Here is a 25,396-nt window from a genome sequence, read left to right as displayed (position 1 = left end):
GGGGACATGGGTTTGTGCCCCGGTCTGGGAAGATCCCACATGCCGCGGAGCGGCTAGGCCCGTGAGCCATGGCTGCTGAGCCTGCACGTCCGGAGCCTGTACTCCGCAATGGGAGAGGCCACAACAGTGAGAGGCCCACGTACCGCAAAAAAAAAAAAAAAGATAGTTAAATGAATCTTACTATATTTCTTCAAAAGTTGTAATAGAACAAAATTTTTCAGATTAGATCTTATGAAGGACTCATTTTTCTATATACTTTTGGAGATTTAAAGAAATAGAAAAGAATACACTACCTGGTTGGTACGAAATCTTGTAACCAAAAATAAGATATCAGTGTTGATAATATTATGGACAGAGAGGTTGCAAATCCTTTTAAAATGTTATCCGCATACTTAATAACAGCAGCTATTACAAGGCCTCCCAGTGCCTGCAGAAGTTTTAAAAGATTATTTTAAAAAGAAACATATACAAAACTGCTTTTCAAAACAATCTCAATGAAGCTTTAGGCTTTGTCCTATAACCTAATCCCATTAAAGTAAGTGATTTTTATTAAACATCTCATAACAAATGGACTTCTAGGTTTTGTTCAATAGCCCCCTTATTTCAAAAGGTATCTGATAAAGTAACTACCAGCATAATCTGCAGTTTGTTATAATGGAATTTGACCATATTATGAATAAAACATCTATCCTCATCCAACTTAGTAATTAAACATCACTTGTTCAGACACATGTGGGAAAACTGGACACACTGATTAGTGAAATATTTTTACTTTTGATTTAAAATAAACTGTAATTTGAAAGTTATTTTACTAGCCTTTTAATAGCCTAACTTGGATTTCTTCCTCTAGTTTCTTCCCATTCTAATCTGCCTTTCATTGCTGTCAGATTACTCTTCCTAAAGCACTTTAATCATTCTCTTTAAGAGTGAAGAACTTTCTACCAAATCCCTCTCAAATTCCAAACTGTGGCTACTTAAATGACAAAGTTTTACCATATCTCAGTTTTGTTTTCTACCGAACCCTACATATCAGCTCCCAAGTCTGGGTTACCCACTTTCACTGCACCTCTTCAAATGGTAGAAGCTTTATGAGAGAAAGTCACAAATTATGCCAAGTGAGCTCACTACAAATTGATGTTTGAGTCCTGGTATTTCTTAGCAGTGTTCTCATTCCCCTGTTTACTCCCTCATACCAACTGTACCAAACCTTTTAAATTTTTCTCAAGTCTTTAGCCCCTCTTAAGGAAAGAGCGCTTCCCTCCTTGATAGGATAAAAGCCATCATACATAAACTCTCCTGACTTACCCTATCTCTACCTCAAATTTTCTCTGAATTTTCACTTACCCTTGTCTCCTTTTCTCCTATATTAAAAATAGAAGTATCCTTCCTGCTTTCAAAACACAACTATCCTTTGCCACCTTCACCCATCCTCCCTAAGGGACCTTGTTTCTTACAGCTTCAAATACCTCTAGAGAAAGGCTTTGTGAAGGCAGAGACTTCTATCTTCATTTTTGTATCCTCCAGAGTACTCAGTAAGTATTTTTTGAAGATGAAATTACTCAACCCTTGAATAATTTCAAGTTATAAGCCGAGGTAATTTGATAGGAATACTCCAATATGTAACCAAAATATAAACTATAAACTGTTACAGATTTAAATATCTAGATTTGCTTCTTGAGCCTGAAATAGCTGACCACAGACTTCCTGTAAAATGATCAGAACAGTAGAAAAATTACAAGTTATATTCGTCCTCAGCTTTCAACTCTTTTATTCTTAAACTTGCATTTTCGTTATGTTAAATTTAAATACCATAAAGTTCATTCATGATTCATTTTCAAATAAGTTTTCATTACGGCATTTAGATCAGTTCTATTTTAACTTCCCTGAATAAACTAGAGATAATGAGAGTACTTGATAGGAGGGACCCTTCTTCCTCATATCAGTATATCATAGCTACTTTGATTCTCTATATTAAAATAAAATTTATTAGCATAAATGTAAGACTTTAAATGCTTTACCTGAAGAACAACAACTATCCAGGTCAGCCAGTTATACCCCTGAAAAAATCCATTCTTTGATACCAGTTCTCCATCATAAACATATACACCCATTAATCCAAATATACTCCCAAAGAAACCTAAAAAAAAAGTAAAGTCTATGTCAAACATCATTTAGTTTGCCTGGAGAGATATTTTTCCATTAACATTCCAAATAATTTTAAACTTAACTTTTCCTTTTCAATAAAATTGGACTACTTAAAAATGTTTTTACTTGTATAATTATATAAACTTAAGAAGTATACTTAATACTATATTATGACTGTAATAAAAAGACATGGGAATATATAAAAGAACAGAGATTACCAACTTTGGAGGACTGAAAAAATATAATGTATACATTCCAGGACTAAATGGCTGTCCCATTCAAATATTTGTAAACTGCTCACTTTTGGTGTACTTCATTGTATCTTATATCTTCCTATTTGCTAGATCTAGATTTTCATATATTCACCTTCATACATGCAGATATAATAGCTCAGGTATGTGGTCCAGCATTTTCCTTTATTTAGAAATTCTGGATGTACAATAATTAATAAACAAAAAATTAGAGCTAAGAAACAGTCAGCCATAGGCAACATCAGAATGTTATTGAAGTTTCACTGTTAGGGAAAGTCAGCTCAGTGAGAGCCTGAAATGTGCCTTATTCACTGCTGAATCCCTTACTTCTACCACAGAGCTTATCACATGACTACTGGATCTAAGATTTCCTGGAGCAATCCTAAACTATGAATAAAGAAATGGATATTACAGGGGTCATCTCTTTGGGGCAGTCTGTGGTAAGATACGCAAAGAGTGCAGGGTAAAGCAATTTTTATAAAGCCACAACTACTCAAAGTATTCCACAGTGAAAAAGAACTAAAAGGGATGTGAAATGTTCTTTCTAAAATTTTATTTATGCCAACTCTATCATTTTAATATGTCTAATTTAGAACATGAAAATAATACTGGCATAATACAAAATCACAAAAATAGACACTTCCACGGGTATTATTCATTTCTTTTTTAATTATAAAAATAACACTTGATAATTACAAAAAATGTATAGAGTACAGAAGCATACATACATGTCAGTATGTACAGATCTACTGCATTCTTTTTATCAGTTGCATAATATTCCATCATACGGACAATAACAGTATGAAATACACATATAATACCACATGCAACGAAATGTATTAAGTGCTTTATGTATGTTAACTCATAACAACCCTATAAGGTGGACACTTCCAGCTCGTTTTACAGATGAAGAAACTGAAGCAAAGAGAGGTTAAATAAACTTGCCCAAACTCATGTTGCTGGTTAGTGATGGATTCAAGATTTTAATCCAGGCAGAGTGGTTTTGAAGTCTATGATCCATTTAATCATATTGATAATTTATTTAACCAGTATTCTAAATGTTTTCTATTTTTTACAATTGTAACCAATGCTGAAATGAATAAACTTGGACATTTATCTTTGTGCTCTTGTATAAATATTTATATCTGTAGGATAAATTCTTATCCAGACATGGAATTTTTACATTAAAGCTGTAATTTATTTAAAATTTTGCTATATATTCCCAAATTGAGATCCAATAAGGTTACATCAGTCTACCAGTTGCCCCTCCACATTCACAGGTTTTGCATCCACAGATTCAACCATCCATGAATCAAAAATGTAAAAAAAAAAAAAAAAATTCCAGAAAGTTCCAAAAAACAAAACTTGAATTTGCCGGCACAGCAACTTATTTACAAAGCATTTACACTGTATTAGGTATTATAAGTAATCTAGAGATGATTCAGTGTATATGAGAAGATTGCGTAAGTTATATGCAAACACTATACACCATTTTATACAAGGGACTTGATCATCCACGGCAGTCCTGGAACCAATCCCCCACAGATACCAAGGGAAGACTGTACTCCTAGCAACCTTAGGTAACAAGAGTTCCTGTTTCTCCATTCTGTGGCTAATATTGGATCTTATCAATTAGCTAATCTTTGACCTTTGATGTTTGAAAACTTCTATACATTGTTTTGTTTTTATAATCTCGAGTTCTATAACTTATTTATGTATCCTTTTCAAAACTTTGAGTTATTACCATTACCATTAGATTGTGTTGTGAGGTCAAACCAAAGAATAAGAAATCCATGAAATACCACAGAATCATGAATTCTGACCTTTCATTTTTATCTTATAATCGAGAAAATTTGGGGTAACTCACACAAACCTGAATCTTTCTTTTCTGATATTTGCGTATTAATGTAAATAGCTGACATAAGTGCTTAGGCACTAATAAAGCACAAGGCACTTTATTCTAAACACTTTACATGTATTATCTCATTTAATCCTCATAGCAACATATGAAATAAGTACCATAATTAAGTATGTTTTATAGATAAGGAAGCAGAGAGGAAGGTTAAGTAAGTTCTGTAATGCCACACACGTGGTAGGTAATAAAATCAGGATTTGGGGCTTCCCTGGTGGCGCAGTGGTTGAGAGTCTGCCTGCCGATGCAGGGGACACGGGTTCGTGCCCCGGTCCGGGAAGATCCCACATGCCGCGGAGCGGCTAGGCCCGTGAGCCATGGCCGCTGAGCCTGCGCGTCCGGAGCCTGTGCTCCGCAACGGGAGAGGCCACAACAGTGAGAGGCCCGCGTACCGCAAAAAAAAAAAAAAAAAAAAAAAAAAAAAATCAGGATTTGAGTGGTCAGACTACCAAACCAAGAGTTCTTAACCACTATGCTATAGATATACTCTTTCTGAAATGGTGAATGCTTTTCAAGTCTGAACTTGCCTTCTAGACAAACTGAACAAAGGGAAGCTAATTTAATTTTGTTTTCAAAAACATTTACCTTGAAGTTCTTAAAAAAAAAACAAAACACGATACATTTCTACAAATTTTGCAGAGAAATAAATACTATGTGATAAAATGAAGGTCCAGTCTGTTTGTTATCATATTATGTGAAAACAGCTGAAAGGATGGACTTTAATCAAATTTTGAAGGTTTGTCTTAAAATACAGGACATTTGGAATACAGACAATTCACTGTATAGGGCCTGGAAGGGCCTGTTATGACTGCTATCATGAAACATGGTATAGCTATTAAGCTGATGTGAAGAAAAAAACAGTGGCTTCAAAGAAAAAAACAATGGTTTCAAAGATGAGCTCCAGGGCTTCCCTGGTGGCGCAGTGGTTGAGAGTCTGCCTGCCGATGCAGGGGACACGGGTTTGTGCCCTGGTCCGGGAAAATCCCACATGCCGCGGAGCGGCTAGGCCCGTGAGCCATGGCTGCTGGGCCTGTGCGTCCAGAGCCTGTGCTCCACAACGGGAGAGGCCACAGCAGTGAGAAGCCCACGTAATGCAAAAAAAAAAAAAAAAAAAAAAAAAAGATGAGCTCCAAAGTCACAGGGACAGAGGCTTAAAACAGAACTTGTTGATTTGCAATTGAGCTGCTTCTCACATGTAGCATCTTCCAAAGTGAATATGACAAGAATACTAAATTCTGAAATCTTTGTATGAGGAATTAAATGTTACAATACTGTATACAAATAGTTTAAATATCTATTCAAAGGCAATCTCTCAATCTCTTTTTTCTTTTAAACTATTCACCTTCAGTTAGAAAAATGCTGTAGTATTTAAAAGCTAAAATGTAACAATTTGAAATAAAACATAGTAAGATTTTAAAGAGACAAAAATTTCTTCATTTCAAACTTCCTCCATTTAAGTATCTATTTTTTTCAGCTTTATTGAGGTATAATTGATAAGTAGAATTCTAAGACATTTGAAGTGTACATTGTGGTGATTTGATATACAACATGGTGACTGGAGCTGATAACACTGTATCATGTAATTAAATTTGCTATCTTAATCTCTTTTTCCAGGAGGAAAATATGTAAGTTATTTGCAACATCTGTGGAAAACATAGCAACCAAAGACAAAGGCTCCAAATGGTGAGGACAGAAACAGGCTTCATACACTCTTATGAGCACAGACCCAAAATTCCATATTCTTGAATAAAAGACATTCATTTAAAATAGTTTTTCCAAAGGCAAAAACCCTGACAGATACTTGCATCAACAGCAGCTTTTATAAAAGGTTTATTTAATTAAAGATACATAGGACTTCCCTGGCAGTCCAGTGGTTAAGATGCTGTGCCCCCAGTGCAGGGGGCACAGGTTCAACCCCTGGTTGGGGAACTAAGATCCTGCATGCTGTGCGGCGTGGCCAAAAATTTTTTTAAAAACCAGAAAAACATAGAAATCTTTAAACATAACAATATAATCCTTTAAAAATAGTATTAGAAAACACTTAAAACTTACCAAGTTGAATGTTTCTTATCCACACTGATTGTTTGGTTTCTTTTAAGATTTTCTCAAAGTAAACCCCAGCAAAGCCACTTGAAAAACATGCTGTGAGAACTGCCATGAGGCCTATGAATTGTGAGCCAGCTGAAAGTTCCTTAGAATTAAGCTCTTGAGAATCTGAGGGCCACTGAACAAAAAGAAAAACAAAATTGAAGTTTAATTCCTATAATATTTTACAAAATACATTTTTAGAGTCCACTCTTAGACCTTAAGGTAAAAATGCAACCGATACCATTCTTGGGGATTGAAGAGAAGAGCTTTTGAAAGAAAAACTTAGAATCATTTTTTTTTCCCATAGTAATATTACTGTTGTAATTTATAATTTCAAAAATACCCTAAAAAAGAGAACAAGTATAATAAATGCACAGATGCACAAAATAGCCTCCACAAGCAGTTCAGTTGTAGAAATTCAGAGTGTGAAGTGTTGGAGCAGCAAAAATGAGTATGAAGCTGTTGTTTCATTATGGAAGGTCCATTTCATGCTAACCATTCTGAGCTTTATTCTGTAGATCAGTGTTCCCAAAACTTCACTTATTTCCCTATCATCTTCATGGTTTTTGTCAAATGTATGTTCTCCCTAAACCATCACTTGATATTTTAATTTAAAATACCTCTTTTTTTTTTTTTTAAGAAGATGTTGGGGGTAGGAGTTTAATTATTTATTTATTTATTTAGTGCTGTATTGGGTCTTCGTTTCTGTGCAAGGGCTTTCTCTAGTTGTGGCAAGCGGGGGCCACTCTTCATCACGGTGCACGGGCCTCGCACTATCGCGGCCTCTCTTGTTGCGGAGCACAGGCTCCAGACGCGCAGGCTCAGTAGTTGTGGCTCACGGGCCTTGTTGCTCCGTGGCATGTGGGATCCTCCCAGACCAGGGCTCGAACCTGTGTCCCTTGCATTAGCAGGCAGATTCTCAACCACTATGCCACCAGGGAAGCCCTAAAATAGCTCACTTTTAAAAACTGAATACCGACTTTACCTTACCTTAAGCAGGATCTATGAAAATATGGGTTTGATATGCCAATTATATTTTTCTAATAAGCACTTAAATAACAATTAGAAATATTTATTCAAAATATACATACCACACTCTGAGGAAAGTGATTGTAGGGGAGGGGGGCTTTGGACGGCAGGAGATTGACATGATTGGATTTCTTTTAGATAGACCACAGTGGTGACTAAGTGGAGGCTGAATTGTAAGACAGAAGTTAAAAAAAAAAGAAAAAAATCAATTAGGAGGCAAAAGATTACTTGAGACACAAAGAAGGCATGAAATGTGGAAGTGTTAGTAGAGACAGACAAGGACAGAATCAAGAAGTATTAGAAAGCAGAATCAGAAAGTCTTAGTGATTGACTGGATGTACAGGCTAAAGGAAGAGTCTAGGACAACTCTCAGGCTAAGTAAATCATGACTGGATAAAACAGAAATAAAGAACAGGTTTGCTGGGGAAAAGGTAAAGTGTAGCTTTGGATACACTGAGTTGATAAGGCCTATTGAACAACCAAACAAAGATGTCCAATGTGCTTTTAGATATATAAATCTGAAACTAGAGGTGATAACCAGAGCTGATGACACAGACCAAGAAGCTATCAGCATACGTGTTAATAAAAACCTTCAGAAAGAATGAAATCTCCAAAAATAAGGAAATAATGTAAGAGAAGTAACAAGCCTATCAACAACACAATATCTAATGGGAATATCAAGAAAGAGGACACCAGGAAGGAAACCAATAAGGAATCATTAGAAAGATGTGAAAAGAACTAGGAGCGAGTGGTATCAGGGAAGCTGAGAGACAATAGGAAGGGAGTGGTTGATCTCAAATGTCCAGATACTCAGTAAAAATCAGCTTTGTTTTACATACAGTGTCTTATTTCCCTAAATAGACTGTTCATTTCTTTATGTCGGATAATTTGATTTTACTTCTTTGTGTCATTTACAGTCCCAATGTAGTATCTTGCTCAAAGGAAGCACTCAAAAAATGTCAGTTGTAAGAATAAGCATTAATTTTCTTCAACAAAGAACCACATTTTCCAAAATGAGGTTCTGAAACTGTGATAAAAGTAAAAGTTATACTTATCTTGAATAGTTACCTGTACAAAAGCAACTCCTGTCATCAAAATTACTAGGGAGAGCCACTGGTACACACCTAATTTTTTACTAAGCATCGACACAGAAAATAATGCAGTCGTAAGAATTTTCAACTGATATGTGACCTGAAAAAGAAAACAGCTAATATTATTGTTTGTTTCTTTCTTTCTTAGAAACACTACTAGAAATGTATTTTAAATACCTGATAAGTAGCTGCATCTAGATTTGACAGTGCCACATAGAGTAAATTATTCTGAAGAGTATATATCCCTGATGGAATAGCAAGTTTAAGTGTTTCCATAGGTTTATTAAGAATTTCATCGTGTAGTATTCGATTCAGTGCTCTTAGACTACATTCTAGAAAAAACATGAAATGGACAAAATCAATAATTAAGTAACTCCAAATAAGTTACATACTCTCTCTCAAGTCCTCAGTTTTTTCACCTGTAAAAAATGGAAATTAGGCTACATGTTAAGATCCTTTTAGGTCTAAAATATACAGACGTACCTCAGAGATATTGCAGGTTCATTTCCAGACCACTGCCATAAAGTGAATATCACAATAAAGTGAGTCACAAGAATTTTTTTTGGTTTCTCAGTGCATATAAAAGTTATGTTTACACTTTACTGTAGTCTGTTAACTGTGCAATAAGATTATGTCTAAAAAAAACAATGTGCATACCTTAATTAAAAAATACTTTATTGCTAAAAACTACCATCATCTGACAATGGAGGGTTGCCACAAATCTTAAATTTGTAAAAAACACAATATCTGCAATAAAATAAGGTATTACACCTTTAATGATGCTAATATTTCAAATATTAAATATTATAAGGTAGCATATTAAGAAGAGCATTATCTTTATATATATATCTTTCATTGGGAAATAAATTAAATTGATTATATACACACATATGTATTTATGATAACCAAAACCTCAAAGTATTAATTTGTCAACCAAGTATTCTTACTTTATCATAGCAATATTATAATATTGATACCTTGTATTTTATAATGTATTTTATCATCAGCCATTAATGCCAATTAATAATTATGAAGACTTTAATCATAAAAAGAAGGATATCAGGAAGTGGGTTTGGCTCAAACAACAGAAAACCCAACCAACAGTGGCTCAAACCCATAGGGATTTGTCTCACATGTCATGAGTCCAGGTCAAAAGCTGCTACAGCAGCTCCAAGATGACATCAGGGACCTAGCTCTCTCTGTATATATATTGGCTTTTTATTTTCATGCTTTTCATGTATTGTCTACGTAATTTTTTGCAACAGATTACCAACTGACTGATGCACCTCTGGTTCTTCTTTCCGGAAGGAAGAAAGAGGAGGAAGAAACAGTGGCCTAGCAGGCATCTTCTTCCCTCTCACTGACCAAGACTGTGTGTTGCATAACTACCCCCTGATGCAAGGGAGCTGGAAAATCAATTCTTTTCTTTTATATTCTCCACATTAGAGATAAGAAAGGGAGAAAGGAGTTAAAAATGGACTCTGAGCTAGCCAACCCACAGTATCAATCACAAAAAAATGTCCAAAGAACTTTAAGAGATACATAAACCCCCAAAGAAAGGAGAAATTCTAAGGAACCCTACCACCTTACCAACAATACACTTCACAGATGATTTTCTCTCCCAACATAAAACTTGCAAACTTTATGAAAACTGTTTTAAAATGAAAATACCTTTTTTAAATTAATTTTTATTGGAGTTTACTTGATTTACAATGTTGTGTTAGTTTCCAAAATGAAAATAACTAAAGAATGCTACTTGATATTCAGCCTTTCCTGACTAAAATAATGGTAAAAAAATTATGTAAGTAAAACAAAAATTACCAAAAGATTTTTTTACTTTTAGCAGAAAAAATATAAAATATTAGCTCATCTTTAAAATTAAATTTTTAAATAATTAATGCCATCACATATTTTTCTCATTAGCAGTGTGAGGGTAGTGGAATTGAGTCTTGTGGCTTTAATTTGATTTCTCTGACTGCTAGAGAGGTTGAACATCTTTTTATACATCGATTGGCCACCCAGGTTTTCTCTTCTGTGAGTTGCCTATTTATATCTTTTGTCCCTTTTTTTGTTGAGTTTCTTATCTTTTTCTTATTGAGTTGCGGGAGTTCTTTGTACATTCTGGATATTAGTTATTAGTTATTACCTGTGATGTAAATATCTTCTCTCAATCTGTTGCTTGTCTTCTCACTTGGTTTGATATATAAAAACATGAAAAAGTCTGTTTTTCATTTTAATGTACTCCCAAATAATCTAACCACATGGAGCCCTAACCACTGGACCACCAGGAAATTCCCTCAATAAAGATTTTTTTTTTAAACTATATCAAATTAGTCACTGCTGGACTAATCATGCAGCAAATAAAATAAAAAGCCTTGACTTTAGTAAAAAATTATTACTCCTCTAAATTACTTATTCTCAAATTATTATAAATGCAAGAAACTTTGTTTCATATTTACAGCATTAACCAGAGGACATGAATCATAACATAGATAAGAATAAAATACCTTTATTACTAGACTAAAACCATCTTAATAAAATGAAAATTGAAATGTTCTTAAATAATGCAAGTGTTCAAATGTGTAGTTACCTATATATATAGGTCATATATATAGGTACCTATACATATATACTATATATATATATATATATATATATATCACATGTGAATAACTCCAAAATAATTAAATAAATTGCAATGACTTAAAAAACCTAGATACCTACTGCTGTCTTTGTAGACTAATAAAATGCAGGCCATTATCTTCAAAAGTTCAGCAACAACCACGGCTGTAGATGACAGATAACGAGGCCCCTCCTCTTTTAAAGTCCTAGAATAACGCATCGTTAGAACCAGACTGGTAGTTTGAAAGACCAAAATTCCCAAGGAAAGGTATTTTAGGTTGGCTGACATTGTTTTATCTTCATTTGCCTGAAAAACAAAATACACAGGGCAAATAAACAATTAGAAAATACAGAAATTATAAATATTTTAAAAACCAGTAAGAGATGTCTGGTTCCAAACAAGATAAATTAAGTGCATTCCATTCTATTCTTCCTGCTAATTACAACTATAAACCTTGGACCAAAGACAAAGCAACTACAAGGAGACTCTGAAAAGGTGACAAAAATAAGACAAACTGGCTAGAGACTGCAGATCTTGAGTGATTAAAACATCTTGAGATTTTTTGCCATTCATGTATCTCACCCTGGGTGTGACAGCAGTTTACAACCTGGAACCACCAACAGGTGTAGGTCAACAACAAAAAAGCCATAAGAAAAAACCCACTGTCTCCAACCAAAGGACAGGGAAGACAGCGGCCCTGAAGGATGCAACCCTCCCAAATGAGTGCTGTATAATCTGTGGGGCAGAGCCTTGCTGACCATCCCAACCCTGCACAAATGACAACAGAGGTGGTGGCCCTCCCATCCCCCACCAGGATGCAGCCACAAAGACTATGGGGGCAGAGCCCTGCCAACCATTCCTGCCCTATATAAGGTGAATGTCAGCGAAGACGCAGCACCATTCCTCCCTCTCCAGTGGCTGCCTACTAATATAGACGATTTAAGTAGGAACCAAGGTCTCATAACACTCAAAACATCCAGGATACAATCCAAAATGAGTATACTCATCATTCCAAAAGAGAGGAAAAAAAATCTCAACTAGGATGAATAAGGACAAATCAACAGACAACAACACATAATTGATACAGATGTTGGAATTATCAGACAAGAATTTTAGAGAAGTTACTACAAAAATGCACCAACCAACAGGTAATTATAAACATTCTTGAAATAATTTTAGACTTACATAGTTGAAAAAAATAGTACAGGAGTTCTCATGTACCCTCCACCTGGCTTCCCCCAATAATAAAAGTAGCAAAGTTTCTGTATTTTTCCTAAAGCAATTTAATATTAACTCTAAGAGACTCACTTTAAATATGAAGATACAAATATGTTAAAAAGTAAAAGGATGGAAAATGATAAAAGCCATGAGGAAAATAACTATGAGAAAGCTGGAGGGGTTAGATTAATATCAGGTGAAACAGATTACATAAGAATTATTTTTAGAATTAAAGGACACTTTGTAATGATAAAAGAATCAACACATCAGGAAGATATAACCATTATAAATATATATGTGCTAATAACATAGCTTCAAAATACATAAAGCAAAAACTGACAGAACTAAAAGGAAAAACAGGTAAATCCAGTCATAATGTGAGATTTTAACCCACCTTTCCCAGTAATTGACAGAATACACACACACACAAAACCCAGTAAAAATATAGAAGATTTGAACAACACTATCAACCACTGTAACTCTGTAGACTTGGAGATGCTCCACTAAGATCCTCCTTCAAGGAAGGACTTAATGTAGTGTGCAAGATCATTCAACTGCCTCTCCACTCCAGGTCACATCCTTTGCTTCAAATTCGTCTAAAGATTCAATTTCAAACAAAATCTCTGAAGGTTTTTTTTGGTAGAAATTGATATTGATTTTAAAATTTATAGGAAAATACAAAGGACCTAGACCAGCAAAACAATTTTGAAAAGGAAGAATAAAGTGGAAGGAGTTAAACTACTGAAATTCCAGACTATAAAGCCCTAGTAATTAAGACTGATATTGACATAACGACAGAAGAATAGGTCAGTGGGATAGAATGAAGTCCAGAACAGAGACTTCCCTGGTGGTGCAGTGGTTATGAATCCGCCTGCCAATGCAGGGGATAGGGGTTCGAGCCCTGGTCTGGGAGGAGCCCACATGCCGCAGAGCAACTAAGCCTGTGCGCCACAAATACTGAGCCTGTGCTCTAGAGCCCATGTGCCACAACTACTGAGCCCACGTGCCTAGAGACCATGCTCCACAACAAAAGAAGCCACCGCGATGAGTAGCCACCGCGATGAGTAGCCACCACTCGCCGCAACTAGAGAAAGCCCACGCACAGCAATGAAGACCCAACACAGCCAAAAATAAGTTAAATAAATAAATTTATTTTTAAAAAAGCTAAAACTATAAATAATCAGGAAGAAAACATAGGAGAAAATCATAGCCACATAAAAATAGGCCAAGATTTCTTAGGATACAAAAAGCACAAACCATAAAAGAAAAATATGGAAAAATTGGACATCATCAAAATTTAGATCTACTCTTCCAAAGATACTGTAAAAATAATGAAAGGCAAACCACATCATGGGAGAAAATATTCTCAACACAAAAATCTGACCATGGTCTTGTATCTAGAATGTATAAAGAACTCTTACAACACAATGAACAGAAGACCCAAATTAAAATGGACAAAAGATTTCAACAGATATTTCACCAAAAAAAGATAAATGAATGGCTAATATGCACATGAAAAGATGTTCAATATCACAGTCATTAGAGAAATACAAATTAAAGCCACAATACGATAACATTATACACCTATTAGAATAGCTGAAATCTTAAAAATTGATGCTACCAAGTGTTGAAGAGGATTTAGAGCAAATAGAACTCTCAACTTTGCTAGTGGGAATGTAAAATGCCACAACCACTTTATCAACCAACTATCTCATTTTTATAAATCTGCATTAGAAGAATCCTAATGTGAAATAAAATTATAGCATTTTAGAAGTGGAAGATGCTTTAGAAATCATCTAGTACAATATCTTCATTTTAAAATAAAGAAAATAGTGAACAGAGAAGTTAGATGACTTGTTCAAGGTCTTATAATTATTAATTGAAAGTAACAGTTATAAAGTTAAATATCAAGTTCCGCAGATCCCATTACAAGCTACTGTAGAATTTCAAAAGACTTCCTGGTGGCCTTTATCTCTGTATAAAAGGAGGACAAGTTGCCAGCAATCTGCATTTGACACATGCATCTGATTTTCCTGGAAAATGTCAAACAATTATTTCTCACCTGTTCAAGAAAGTCTTTTGTTTATTCTGTACAACTAAGACCATAATGTATGTGTTATAACAGCAATACTCTGATTTCTTTTCAAATGTAAATTTAAAGGTCAGATTCTAAGCCAGGATACACTATTTGTACAATTTTGCTTTTCCATTTCCATACATACAACATCAATATAAACATTCACTGTGATAATACAGTTCGTAATATTTTTAGTCTCTCACAATGTTTTGTTTTGTTTTTCTAAGTCTGTGAGATAATAGAAAAACATATATATTGGTCTCTGGCACTGGCTCCTGACACAGGGCTCCTGAAACGCTTGTAATTTCCTAAGTGGTAAGAGCACTAGGAGCATCTTTTGTTCTAATATTTGGTCTTTGACCCCAGTTCCTGACACAGGGCTCCTGAAACCCTTGTAATTTTCTGGGTGATAGAAGTGTCTTTTGTTCTAGTGAGGCAAATTTGGGCAGGCTTCTGGATGGCTTCTGAAGAGAGCTGCTCACCAGAAAGAACAAGCCATATTAGAAGCTTGGAATTTTCAGCCCCATCCCCCAAGCTCCCCTACTCCCCATTCTCTTGAGAAGGCAAAAGGGCTGAAAATGGAGTTAATGATCCATTTTGCCTACATGATGAAGCCTCCATAAAATCACAATACTACAGGGTTCAGAGGGCCTCCAAGTTGGTGAACACATCCACACAGGGAAGGTGAGGCACCCCAATTCCATGGGGACAGAAGTTCCTGTGCTGGGGACCTTCCCAGACCTTGCCCTATGTATTTCTTCATCTGACTGTTCATCTGTATACTTTATCATATCCTTTAATAAACTGGTAAACATAAGTGTTTCCCTGAGTTCTGTGAGCCACTATAGCAATTTAATCAAACATGAGGAGAAGGTCATGAGAACCTCTGATTTGTAGCAAAGTCAGACAGAAGTTGTGCATAACCTGAGGACCTACTACTTGTGATTGGCATATGAAGTGGGGTGGGAGCAGTCTTGTGGGACTGAGCCCTTAACGTGTGGGATCTGATACCATCTCCAGACAGACAGTGTGAGAATTGAAGTAGGACATCCAGCTGGTGTTGCAGAGAATAGCTTGGTGTGGGGAAAAACCTCGCATACATGTGATGACCAGAAGTGTCAGAAGTGAAGTATTCTGTATGAGGAGTAGAGGAGACACATAGGAAGAAAGAACAGCATTGCTTTTCTAATATGAAGTCGAGAAGTAAAATACATGCAAACACATGCTCATTTGCACTAGATCACATGTAAAGAATTACAATTTAATTTACAATTCTGCCTAAGGGAAGAAAAAACTCAAAATGAAAAAATTCAAAATACTAGCATTTCTAAGATATACAAATACTTAGTTTGGTTGGAGTAAAATATAGGTAAAAGTTAGTACTTTCACTTAGTACAATATAGGTAAAAGTTAGTACCTTCACTTAATACAACCCCTAAATGCAAAGCAAATACATAAACATGAAATAGACCAAAACAAAGATTATGTTCCACCTCTATAATTTACAAGAGTAATACTGTTTCTTCATTTTAAAGTCTACAATATTTTCTCATTATAAATGAAAACAATCTTTTACCAATTTCATGTTTAAGATTTAATTTCAGTCTCTCGTACATTTTTTTCTCTTACCGCTGAATTCCCCTTCTTTTATCCTTTCAGGTGTTGCCAATCTTCTGGTTTCCAGATTATTCTTTGTTTCATAAAAATTTCCTATCCAAGAAATTTTTATATCAATAATAAGAAACTGTTAGGTTCTTTCACAAATGGAGCCTCATTCAGTTTACTTTCAAAAACGTCATGAATCAGTCAACAAATTACTACCCATGTTCCATTAAAGACCCCGATTACTAAGCTCTGTAAACCCACTTGGAGTTCAGTGAGGCTCTCAGATTTATAGCAGTGTCAAAGAGACAGGATGCTTAGATGTTCCACTTCCACCTTAACAGCTAAGACCTGAAAATGTATTCTTCCTGATCACTAGAGTATTTCATTCAGAGTGCTTTCCTTGGTTTTCGTTTGTTCTGGTTTTTCTAAAAAAGCATTTATTATTTTATTTACTTTAAAAAGTAGTATATTATTAGTGAGAAAAAATTAATAAACTTAAAAATTATATTAATAAGTAAGAATTTGAACCATAATCTCACCACTCAAAGACATCTAATGATATTTTGATATAGATTCTGTCAATTTTTCTTAAGTTTTTTGGAAATCCCTAAACTCAAGAACATTAGCAGCAAAGGTAAAATAAAGTACCTAGACCATTTCATATTCCCACTGAAAGGATTTCAACAACTTTTGGGGATTCTTAGTTATATAGAAACTAGTCTTGTAATCACAAAGTTCCAAATTCTCCTAAAAAAAAATAGATCTTTCTTGAGGGGAAAAAGTGGATTTAAAAAATACAATAAAGTACCAAGAATATAACAAACATCCATGATTCTACCACCCAGAACTAACAAGTGTCAATCTTGTCACATTTGCTTACCTTTCCTTTTTTAAAGGAATAAAACACAACAGTTAAAGTCCCCTTTAAGCCAAACTCTAAGTCCTATTCCTTTTCCCCTCCCCTATTATCATGCATTTGGAGTATGTATTTCAGTACATTTTTAAAATTTTATACACCTATATAGAAATATCCGTAAGCCTAAATATTTTAATATACATACATGGTATCATAATGTATACATTATTCAGCATCTTCCTTACTTTATTCAGCATTGTTTTGCCATCTACATTGATATACAGACCTAGTTCATTGCTTTTAATAACTCTATATTGTTCCAACAAATAAGCAGACCTTCTGTTTACCCATTCTCCTACTGATGAACATTTAAGATCCTTTCTTTTCCTTTTAAAGATTTATTTAAAAGTTTTCTTAAAAATTTTCAACAAGTAGCTCCTAAATATTATATAAGCTACAAATATTTCAAGCCATTTTGCTAAAATTTAATATTGTATATGATTTCTCAGGTTTCTTCCAATTCTAATACACACACACAATTTTATTAAAGTAATTTCAATTTTTTCATCTAAAAGTGCCTCGGGCTTCCCTGGTGGCGCAGTGGTTGAGAATCCGCCTGCCAATGCAGGACACACGGGTTCGAGACCTGGTCTGGGAAGATCCCACATGCCAGGGAGCAGCTGGCCCCGTGAGCCACAATTACTGAGCCTGCGCGTCTGGAGCCTGTGCTCCGCAACAAGAGAGGCCGTGACAGTGAGAGGCCCGCGCACCGCGATGAGGAGTGGCCCCCACTTGCCACAACTAGAGAAAGCCCTCGCACAGAAACTGAAGACCCAACACGGCCATAAATAAATAAATAAATAAATAAATAAATAAATAAAGAGCATGGTTCCCTTTAAAAAATAAATAAATAAAAAAATAAATAAAAGTGCCTCAATTTTTAAATTGTAAACTTTGAGTATACATATAGTAATACATAACATATATAATCATTAACTATTGTAAAATTATTAGTGTACAATTATTGCATAATAATAATAATGTATAATTATAATTTTTGTGTATGTCTGTGTATACTATAATCATATTTATTCGATACAGTCACACTGCTAGTGCTTCTAAAGGTCCTTTGCACAGAATATTCCAGGATTTGGTTAGTCACTATAAAAGATCTTGTACTTGCTTTCCAATCATTATTTTTCTCCTGAATTGTTAGATAAGTTTGATATTTACAAAGTTGAATTTTATTATTTTTAAATTCCTTCTCACCTCTTGAAAGAAAAATGTACAACAAAAACTTCTTTCATCTAATAAGCTCCATTCATTTGGATTTGATGATGACTTGGTTAGAATTGTGTGCAAAAAATATTAGTAAGCTTATTAAGAGTTCAAAAAAATTCTCAGTAATTATTTATTACTCTTAAGGGGGAAAAAACGGTTTTTCAAACATGCTAGAAGGTATAATTTAAGTACATTTGATATGCTAATTACATATCCCTCATTTCCATTAAAGTCGCTCCCTAAGATCCTTTCCTTTACAATGCTTTGTCAGCCAATTCTGAGTTACTTTACAGGCCTTAAACATTTAAAAAATATACATTACATAAAGTATATGTATCATTAATGCACACTACTACTACTTCCACCCTTATATTAATCAGGGTTAGTGAAAAATTAGTTGTTTATACCATCATTATTGCACTAGATATGCATTAACTAAGTTCTGAAATATTCAAAACACTATATACTAATAATTTCTATTTATCTTTTCAAACAGAGATAGGTACTTGTAGGTATATCTGAAAATCAGTCTGGCTACATTATATCCAATAGGTTACATGTATAATCTTTAGGTCTGTGTATGAAGCCCATTATTCTACTGAGACAATAATATCTGTATTTTGCTGTTATGTCTTCAGCCACTAAAAGTTCCACAAAACTAAATCTTTAGTCAATGTCTTTAAATTGTAATAACATTTATATAGAGAGATTGGCTCAAGATGGTGGAGTAGAAGGCCATGTGCTCACCTCCTCCTGCAAGAGCACCAAAAATGACAACTAACTGCTGAACAACCATCAACAGGAAGACACTGGAACCCACCAAAAAAGATACCTCACATCCAAAGACAAAGGAGAAGCCACAGTGAGATGGTAGGAGGGGTACAATCACAATAAAATCAAATCCCATACCCGCCGGGTGGGCGACCCACAAACTGGAGAACAAGTATACCACAGAAGTTCTCCCACTGGAGTGAAAGTTTTGAGGCCCGCTTCAGGCTTCCCAGCCTGAGGGTCTGGCAACAGGAGTAGGAATCCCCAGAAACTCTGACTTTGAAGGCCAGCAGGATTTGATTGCAGGACTTCCACAGGACTGGGGGAAACAGAGACACCACTGTTGGAGGGCACACACAAAGTCATGTGTGCACCAGGACCCAGGGAAAAGGAGGAGTGACCCCATAGGAGACTGAACCAAATCTACCTGCTAGTGTTGGAGGGTCTCCTGCAGAGGCGGCGGGCAGCTGAGGCTCACCGTGGGGACAAGGGCACTGTCAGCAGCAGTTCTGGGAAATATTCATTGGCATGAGCCCTCCCAGAGAGCACCATTAGCCCTGCCATACAGCCTGTAGGCTCCAGTGCTGGGTTGCCTCAGGCCAAACAACTAACAGGGAAGGAACACAGCCTCACCCATCAGCAGACAAGTGGATTAAAGTTTTACTGAGCACAGCCCTGCCCACCAGAGCAAGACCCAGTCCCTCTTAGATAGCCTCATCCACCAGAGGGCAGACAGCAGAAGCAAGAAGAACTACAATCGTGCAGCCAGCAGAATGAAAACCACAATCACAGAAAGTCAGACAAAATGAAAAGGCAGAAGATTATGTCCCAGATGAAGGAACAAGATAAAACCCCAGAAAAACAACTAAATAAAGTGGAGCTAGGCAACCTTCCAGAAAACGTATACAGAATAATGATAGTGAAGGTGATCCAGGATCTGGGGAAAAGAATGGAGGCAAAGATTGAGTAGATGCAAGAAATGTTTAACAAAGACTTAGAAGAACTGAAGAACAAACAAACAGAGATGAACAATACAATAACTGAAATGAAAAATACACTAGAAGCAATCAATAGCAGAATAACTGAGGCAGAAGAATGGATAAATGACTTGGAAGACAGAATGGTGGAAATCACTGCCACAGAACAGAATAAAGAAAAAAGAATGAAAAGAAATGAAGACAGCCTCAGAGACCTCTGGGACAACATTAAACACATCAACATTCGCATTATAGGGGTCCCAGAATGAGAAGCAAGAGAGAAAGGACCCGAGAAAATATCTGAAGAGATAATAGCTGAAAACTTCCCTAACATGGGAAAGGAAACAGTCAACCAACTCCAGGAAGCACAGAGAGTCCCAGGCAGGATAAACCCAAGGAGAAACAAACACACAGAGACACACAGTAATCAAATTGACAAAACTTAAAGACAAAAAAAATATTAAAAGCAATAAGGGAAAAATAACAAATAACATATAAGGGAACTCCCATAAGGTTATCAGCTGATTTCTCAGCAGAGACTCTGCAAGCCAGAAGGGAGTGGCATGGTATATTTAAAGTGATGAAAGGGAAGAAACTACAACCAAGAATAATCCACCCAGCAAGGCTCTCATTCAGATTTGACAGAGAAATCAAAAGCTTTACAGACAAGCAAAAGCTAAGAGAATTCAGCATCACCAGACCAGCTTTGCAACAAATGCTAAAGGAAGTCCTTTAGGCAGGAAAGAGACTAACAACTTAAAAAAAAATTTTTATACAGATTTTTAAAGACTACTAAGTACCTAAGTAATTCTGCAAATCAATTTTCCTTCTATCATAAAAAGGTTAAATTTCTAACTTAAGGTTTTTAGAGTGAGCTATATTTACATTTTCTAAACATTAGTTCTGAAATATACTCCCTAAGTATAATATTATAATCTATTTCAGGTTAATGACACAATAGAGTACATATGAAAACACAAGTGCTATACAAATATAAATTCACATTACACTAGTCAGAAACAGCTATTGGTATAAAAACAAACCCTTTAAAATTTTTCCAAGTAAATGCACAGAAAAAGTAATGCTGACCTCAGCTGCAATTTTTTGTTCATTATCTTCCATGATGCCAAAACTTTAAAACTGCAACCTATAACTGTGCGCTAAATAATGACAAAATTCATCATAACTGGCTTTACTTCTGACACTGGCATTTATATATCTTCTTGCCAAACTATCTCAGAAGTAGAGACAGTATTCACCAAAAGTAGCAACAATATGTTGTACTTGAAGTCCACAATAATCCTGTGGAAAACCCAAAATCTTATTTATAAAAGTGAAAGAAATATGAATTAAAGGTACTTTACATTATTGACATAGTCAATTTTGTTTCTACGATAAAAATAATAACCTCCACTAAGTTAGTGAACTTAAGTTCACTCTTAAGTGCTTAAGAAAAGCAAAATCCTGTTCGATAACACTTAACAACTGACTCTTTACATTCTATGGTTCCTATTACATTCTAAGTTAAACAACTTTTCATTGTTTCTCCTTCCTTTTCTTCCTCAAGCTGTCAGGTATCTGTTTACATAAGACGATATCACTTGTATGTAAGTTAGAGTACTGTCAATTTTTAACTTGTTCTTTTACAGACTGCAGAATTTCCACTCCTACATTCAGATAAAATCAATAGTACTCAAATATTTCTTCAACTTAACATAAAACCTATTTGCATTCCAATTTTTAGATTATAAATTTTTCAGTATTATTGTACTCTTTACATAATGTCAATGACTGGGAAAACATAAAGACCTAATAAATATAGCCCTAAGATCCCCTTCTAATGTGAGGTGCCATGTAAAAACGTACTCCTTTCTCACCCTCTCATTTCCCCACCCCTGTGCCATTCTGCTCTACCACTTTCTGCTATGGTCACTTCCCACCACTTACGACTAAAGGCTGATGTTAAAGGTATTCTACAAAGAACAGAGACTACTGCACAATCCAGGTAGGATCTGTAGGGTAGCAAAACTTGTCATGCCAAAATATCTCTTTGGCATGTGGGTTATTTCAAGCTGGAAACAGTGAAGGCCTTAAAGACTCAGCAAGATCTTTGACCTTTCCCCTAACTGATTAAAAAAAAAAAAAATTAGATAGAGGGCCTGTTCCCACAGTATCACCAGAGATATCTGCAAAGAATTAAGAATATGGGCTATGTGTGGTGGAGGGAAACTCTAGGCAGAGCCTAGAGATCAGAGTCCATTCTGTGTCCCATTGTCTCTGCATGGCCCAGCAAATATTTATTTATCAAACTTTTGCTTTTACATCTCCGTGTTAATTGCTTCCCCCCCCCGCCTTTGAAGCCTCAAACCACTACCCCCAACATCCTCTCTTGTCTTTAGCTGCAGATGGTATGTAAGGTGAGGGTTTCAGCCATTTTGACAAGTTACTCAGTTTTCCTGGGTCTCTCCCATGTATACGTGTTATTAAACTCTTGTGTGATTTTTCTCCTCAATCTGTCTCATGTCAATTTAATTCTTAGACGGGCCAGAAGAACGTAGAAGAGTAGAGGAAAAATTCCTCCTCCATGATAGGTCCACAGGCACTAACCATTAGTAAAGTTTCAAGACTCAGGAGATGCACTCAGAAGTAGAAAATAAAGGTATCACACAATTCACCATCAATATTTAAATACTAACTATGGTCAGGAACTATGATGAGCACTGGATACACAATGATGAACAAAACAAATATAATCTGTTTCTTCATAGAGCTTATCCTCTAGCACAGAAGACACATATTATTCAAATAATTTAAGAAACAGTATAAGGGTGTAAACTGCTATGACATGGTGTATAATAGGAAAATATCATAGGGAAATTATGGTCCTTGTATTATTGCTGTAACAACTTGGTTAAACTGAAACACATTTCCGCAAATCCCCTTCTCTATATGGTGCCAGGTCAGAATTGGCTAAACACAAAACCTGCACAAGATCTGGAAGGCAGAAGTGAAGCAACAGCCATTACTCCAGACGATTCTCAGTTAAATGTGGTGCAACAGAAGCAAAGGTGCCGGCAGGTTCCAGTTATCCTCCCTTCCCTGCTTTAGGTCAACTCTTCCCAACTGCTGATGACCCTACTGAGCAACAGGTCCTAATCCTTAAAACCTGTAAATGTTACCTTATTTGGAAAAGGGAATTTTGCAGATTAAATTAAGGATCTTGAGATGGGAAAATTATTCTGCATTAGCTAAGTGAGGCCTAAACGCCAACGTAAGTGTCCTCATAAGACACAGAAGAGGAAAATACAGATACTCAAGAGAAGAAGGCAATGTAAAGATGGAGCAAAAAGAGATTTGAAGATGCTGGGCTTGAAGACTGGAGTGATGCACCCACAAACCAAGGAATGTTGGCAGCCACCAAAGCTGGATGAAAAAAGGAACAGATTCTCTCCTAGAGCCTCCGGAGGGAGCATAGTCCCTCTGACACTTTGATATCAGCCCAATGATACTGATTTTTGATTTTGGATCTGATTAGAGCCATGGACAGCTACAAATTTTGAAGAGTTTTGGATACTACCTTGAATAATTTTAAATTTATTCTGGATTCAATAGAGAGTCACCGAGTATTTCTGAGGGAAAAGAATACACAAGACCTCTGACTTTAAAAAGCAGTATGGGGGGGGGGGAGTTATTGGAAGAGAGACAGGCTGAGGGCAGCAAGTCTAGCCACTGCTATAGCGCAAGTAAGAGGAAAGAGAAGCCACGTTCAGCACAGGAATGAAAAAGGGAAGAAGCAAATTGAGATGCTGAAAAAGCAGAATCAATACTTGGGAGGAAAGTTAGGACCAGAAATGTAAATTTAGAAGTCATGCCTTTAAAGGAAACAACCTGAGTTTACCAGTGAAAATGAGTAAGCGCACGAAGTGAGAAACTGTACCAAAATTTCATCTTTAACTACCAAAGTTGAACGTTGATCGAAAACAAAAAACTTAATTCTGGTTCCATTTTCAAATACTACATGTAATAGAACATAATAAAAGATTCAGTCTTCTACCATAAAGTAATGACACGTGTTTTACTAAGCAAGGCCCAGTACTACATTTAATATTATTATCCTTTAATTCATTTGAACCAGCGTTCCCCGGAGTTTAGTTGGTTTAAATAAATGTTAATTAAAATGCTCCCTTCCTAAACACTCAGAACCCTCTCCCAACACACACACCTGTTCTGATAGGAATCCCACCTGGCCTCAGATAGCCCTTGCCTATGTATTAGCCTTACCAAGGACTGCTTTTCCATTTTTTGAAGTCCCTGCGGCTTCTTCAGCGCAGGGTCCCCGTCTGGTGGCTCGGTACCTGCCACAGGGCCACACACCGAGCAGGAGCTCCGGGGCTGTTCGCTGACGTAATGACCGCCAGCTTGGCCCTCCGGCCGCGGCTCCCCACGCCCCAGCCTCTAAGGTACACACTGCGGTTTTCATTCGCTTGACACACCCCTTTCCCCGGGCCCTTTTTTCCTCCTCCACCAAGCACATTCCTCATATATTCCCTCGGACTTAACAACGTGTCACTTCATCCACTCCCACCCCTACTTAGCTAGTACTTAAGGTCTTCCACACCGTCCCCTTCACTCAGACGGATTTCACATCACTGCCCTGGCCGGAGCCGCGGTCACCGGCCTCCCCGTGCCCGCAGCCGCCAGGAGCGCGCCAGACTCACCTCCCACGCCGCTCGGCCGGCTGCGCGCACTGGGGGCGGCGGCTCAGCTCCGCCGGGCCCCCCAGGCTGCGGCGCCCGCCGGGTCCCCCGCGACCCCTGAAGCGCAGCGGCGCCCGCTACCGCCGCCGTCGCTACCGCCGGCCCGGTGCGGCCCAGGCGTTTCCGGGTTCCCGCGGTCCAGTCCCCCAAATGCTCCGGCTTCCTCCTCGGCCCGGGCGAATACCGTTCCCGGCTCCGCTCTGGTGGCCGCAGCTCCGCACTGGCCGGCTCCATCCCGAAGGCGAGGCACCCGGGAGGCCCCGCGGGCGACCCCCGGTGCCGGCTTCACTGTCGTGTCACCGCCCGGGGCAGTGCCTCTTGCTGGGTGTGTCCTGAGGGGACCTGGCGGACGGAGTAACTCCAGCGGCGGGCCTCTGCCGGGCTGCCCGGTGGCGGAGGGCGCCAGGGTGTCAAACTTCTTTTGGGGCAAAGGACCCGGAGAGGGAGTGAGGAGGTGGATTCGGGAAGGAAACAAACCCGCTTCTAAAAATGACTGTCACTGACAGTGAAAACCAACGAGATTCGCTGTGGCGCAGGCTGCCACCCAGTCATCTGGAAAGCTTGTTCGGTTGGAAACAACGAATTCTCCCACCCTGGCTTAAGACCCTGAGGCTGAGCCGCGCCCAAAGCAGCGCCGCCAAATAGTAGATAGAGTAGGATTGTCCCTTTCCTCTTAACACAATGCCGCTATGAATTAAGCCTGTGTCTCTTTATA

At 37.0% G+C, this 25,396-nt stretch overlaps 1 protein-coding gene across 3 annotated transcripts in view; it reads right to left on the bottom strand.

Annotated features, from left to right (window-relative positions):
* Positions 1-25,120, bottom strand: part of SLC35A3 (solute carrier family 35 member A3) — a 34,592-nt gene extending 9,472 nt beyond the window's left edge. Inside the window, exons 1-7 of one of the 3 annotated variants that reach the window (XM_082614326.1) lie at positions 24,643-25,120; positions 11,241-11,445; positions 8,694-8,848; positions 8,494-8,616; positions 6,361-6,532; positions 2,019-2,137; positions 294-427 (exon numbers count right to left, since the gene is read on the bottom strand). In XM_082614326.1, coding sequence (XP_082470452.1) covers positions 294-427; positions 2,019-2,137; positions 6,361-6,532; positions 8,494-8,616; positions 8,694-8,848; positions 11,241-11,445; positions 24,643-24,915 — 1,181 coding nt within the window. In that variant the 5' untranslated portion in view covers positions 24,916-25,120. Of the gene's footprint in view, positions 1-293; positions 428-2,018; positions 2,138-6,360; positions 6,533-8,493; positions 8,617-8,693; positions 8,849-11,240; positions 11,446-16,048; positions 16,142-24,642 lie in introns of those variants that run through there. The other 2 variants (XM_082614328.1, XM_082614327.1) reach the window with 2 other exon arrangements.
* Positions 25,121-25,396: the final 276 nt, after the last annotated feature.

This window comes from Mesoplodon mirus, assembly GCF_964341445.2.
Source record: "Mesoplodon mirus genome assembly, chromosome: 3".
NCBI lineage: Eukaryota > Metazoa > Chordata > Mammalia > Artiodactyla > Ziphiidae > Mesoplodon > Mesoplodon mirus.
The sequence above is the reverse complement of the archived record's forward strand: the minus strand, read 5'-3'. Positions and strand labels throughout refer to the sequence as shown.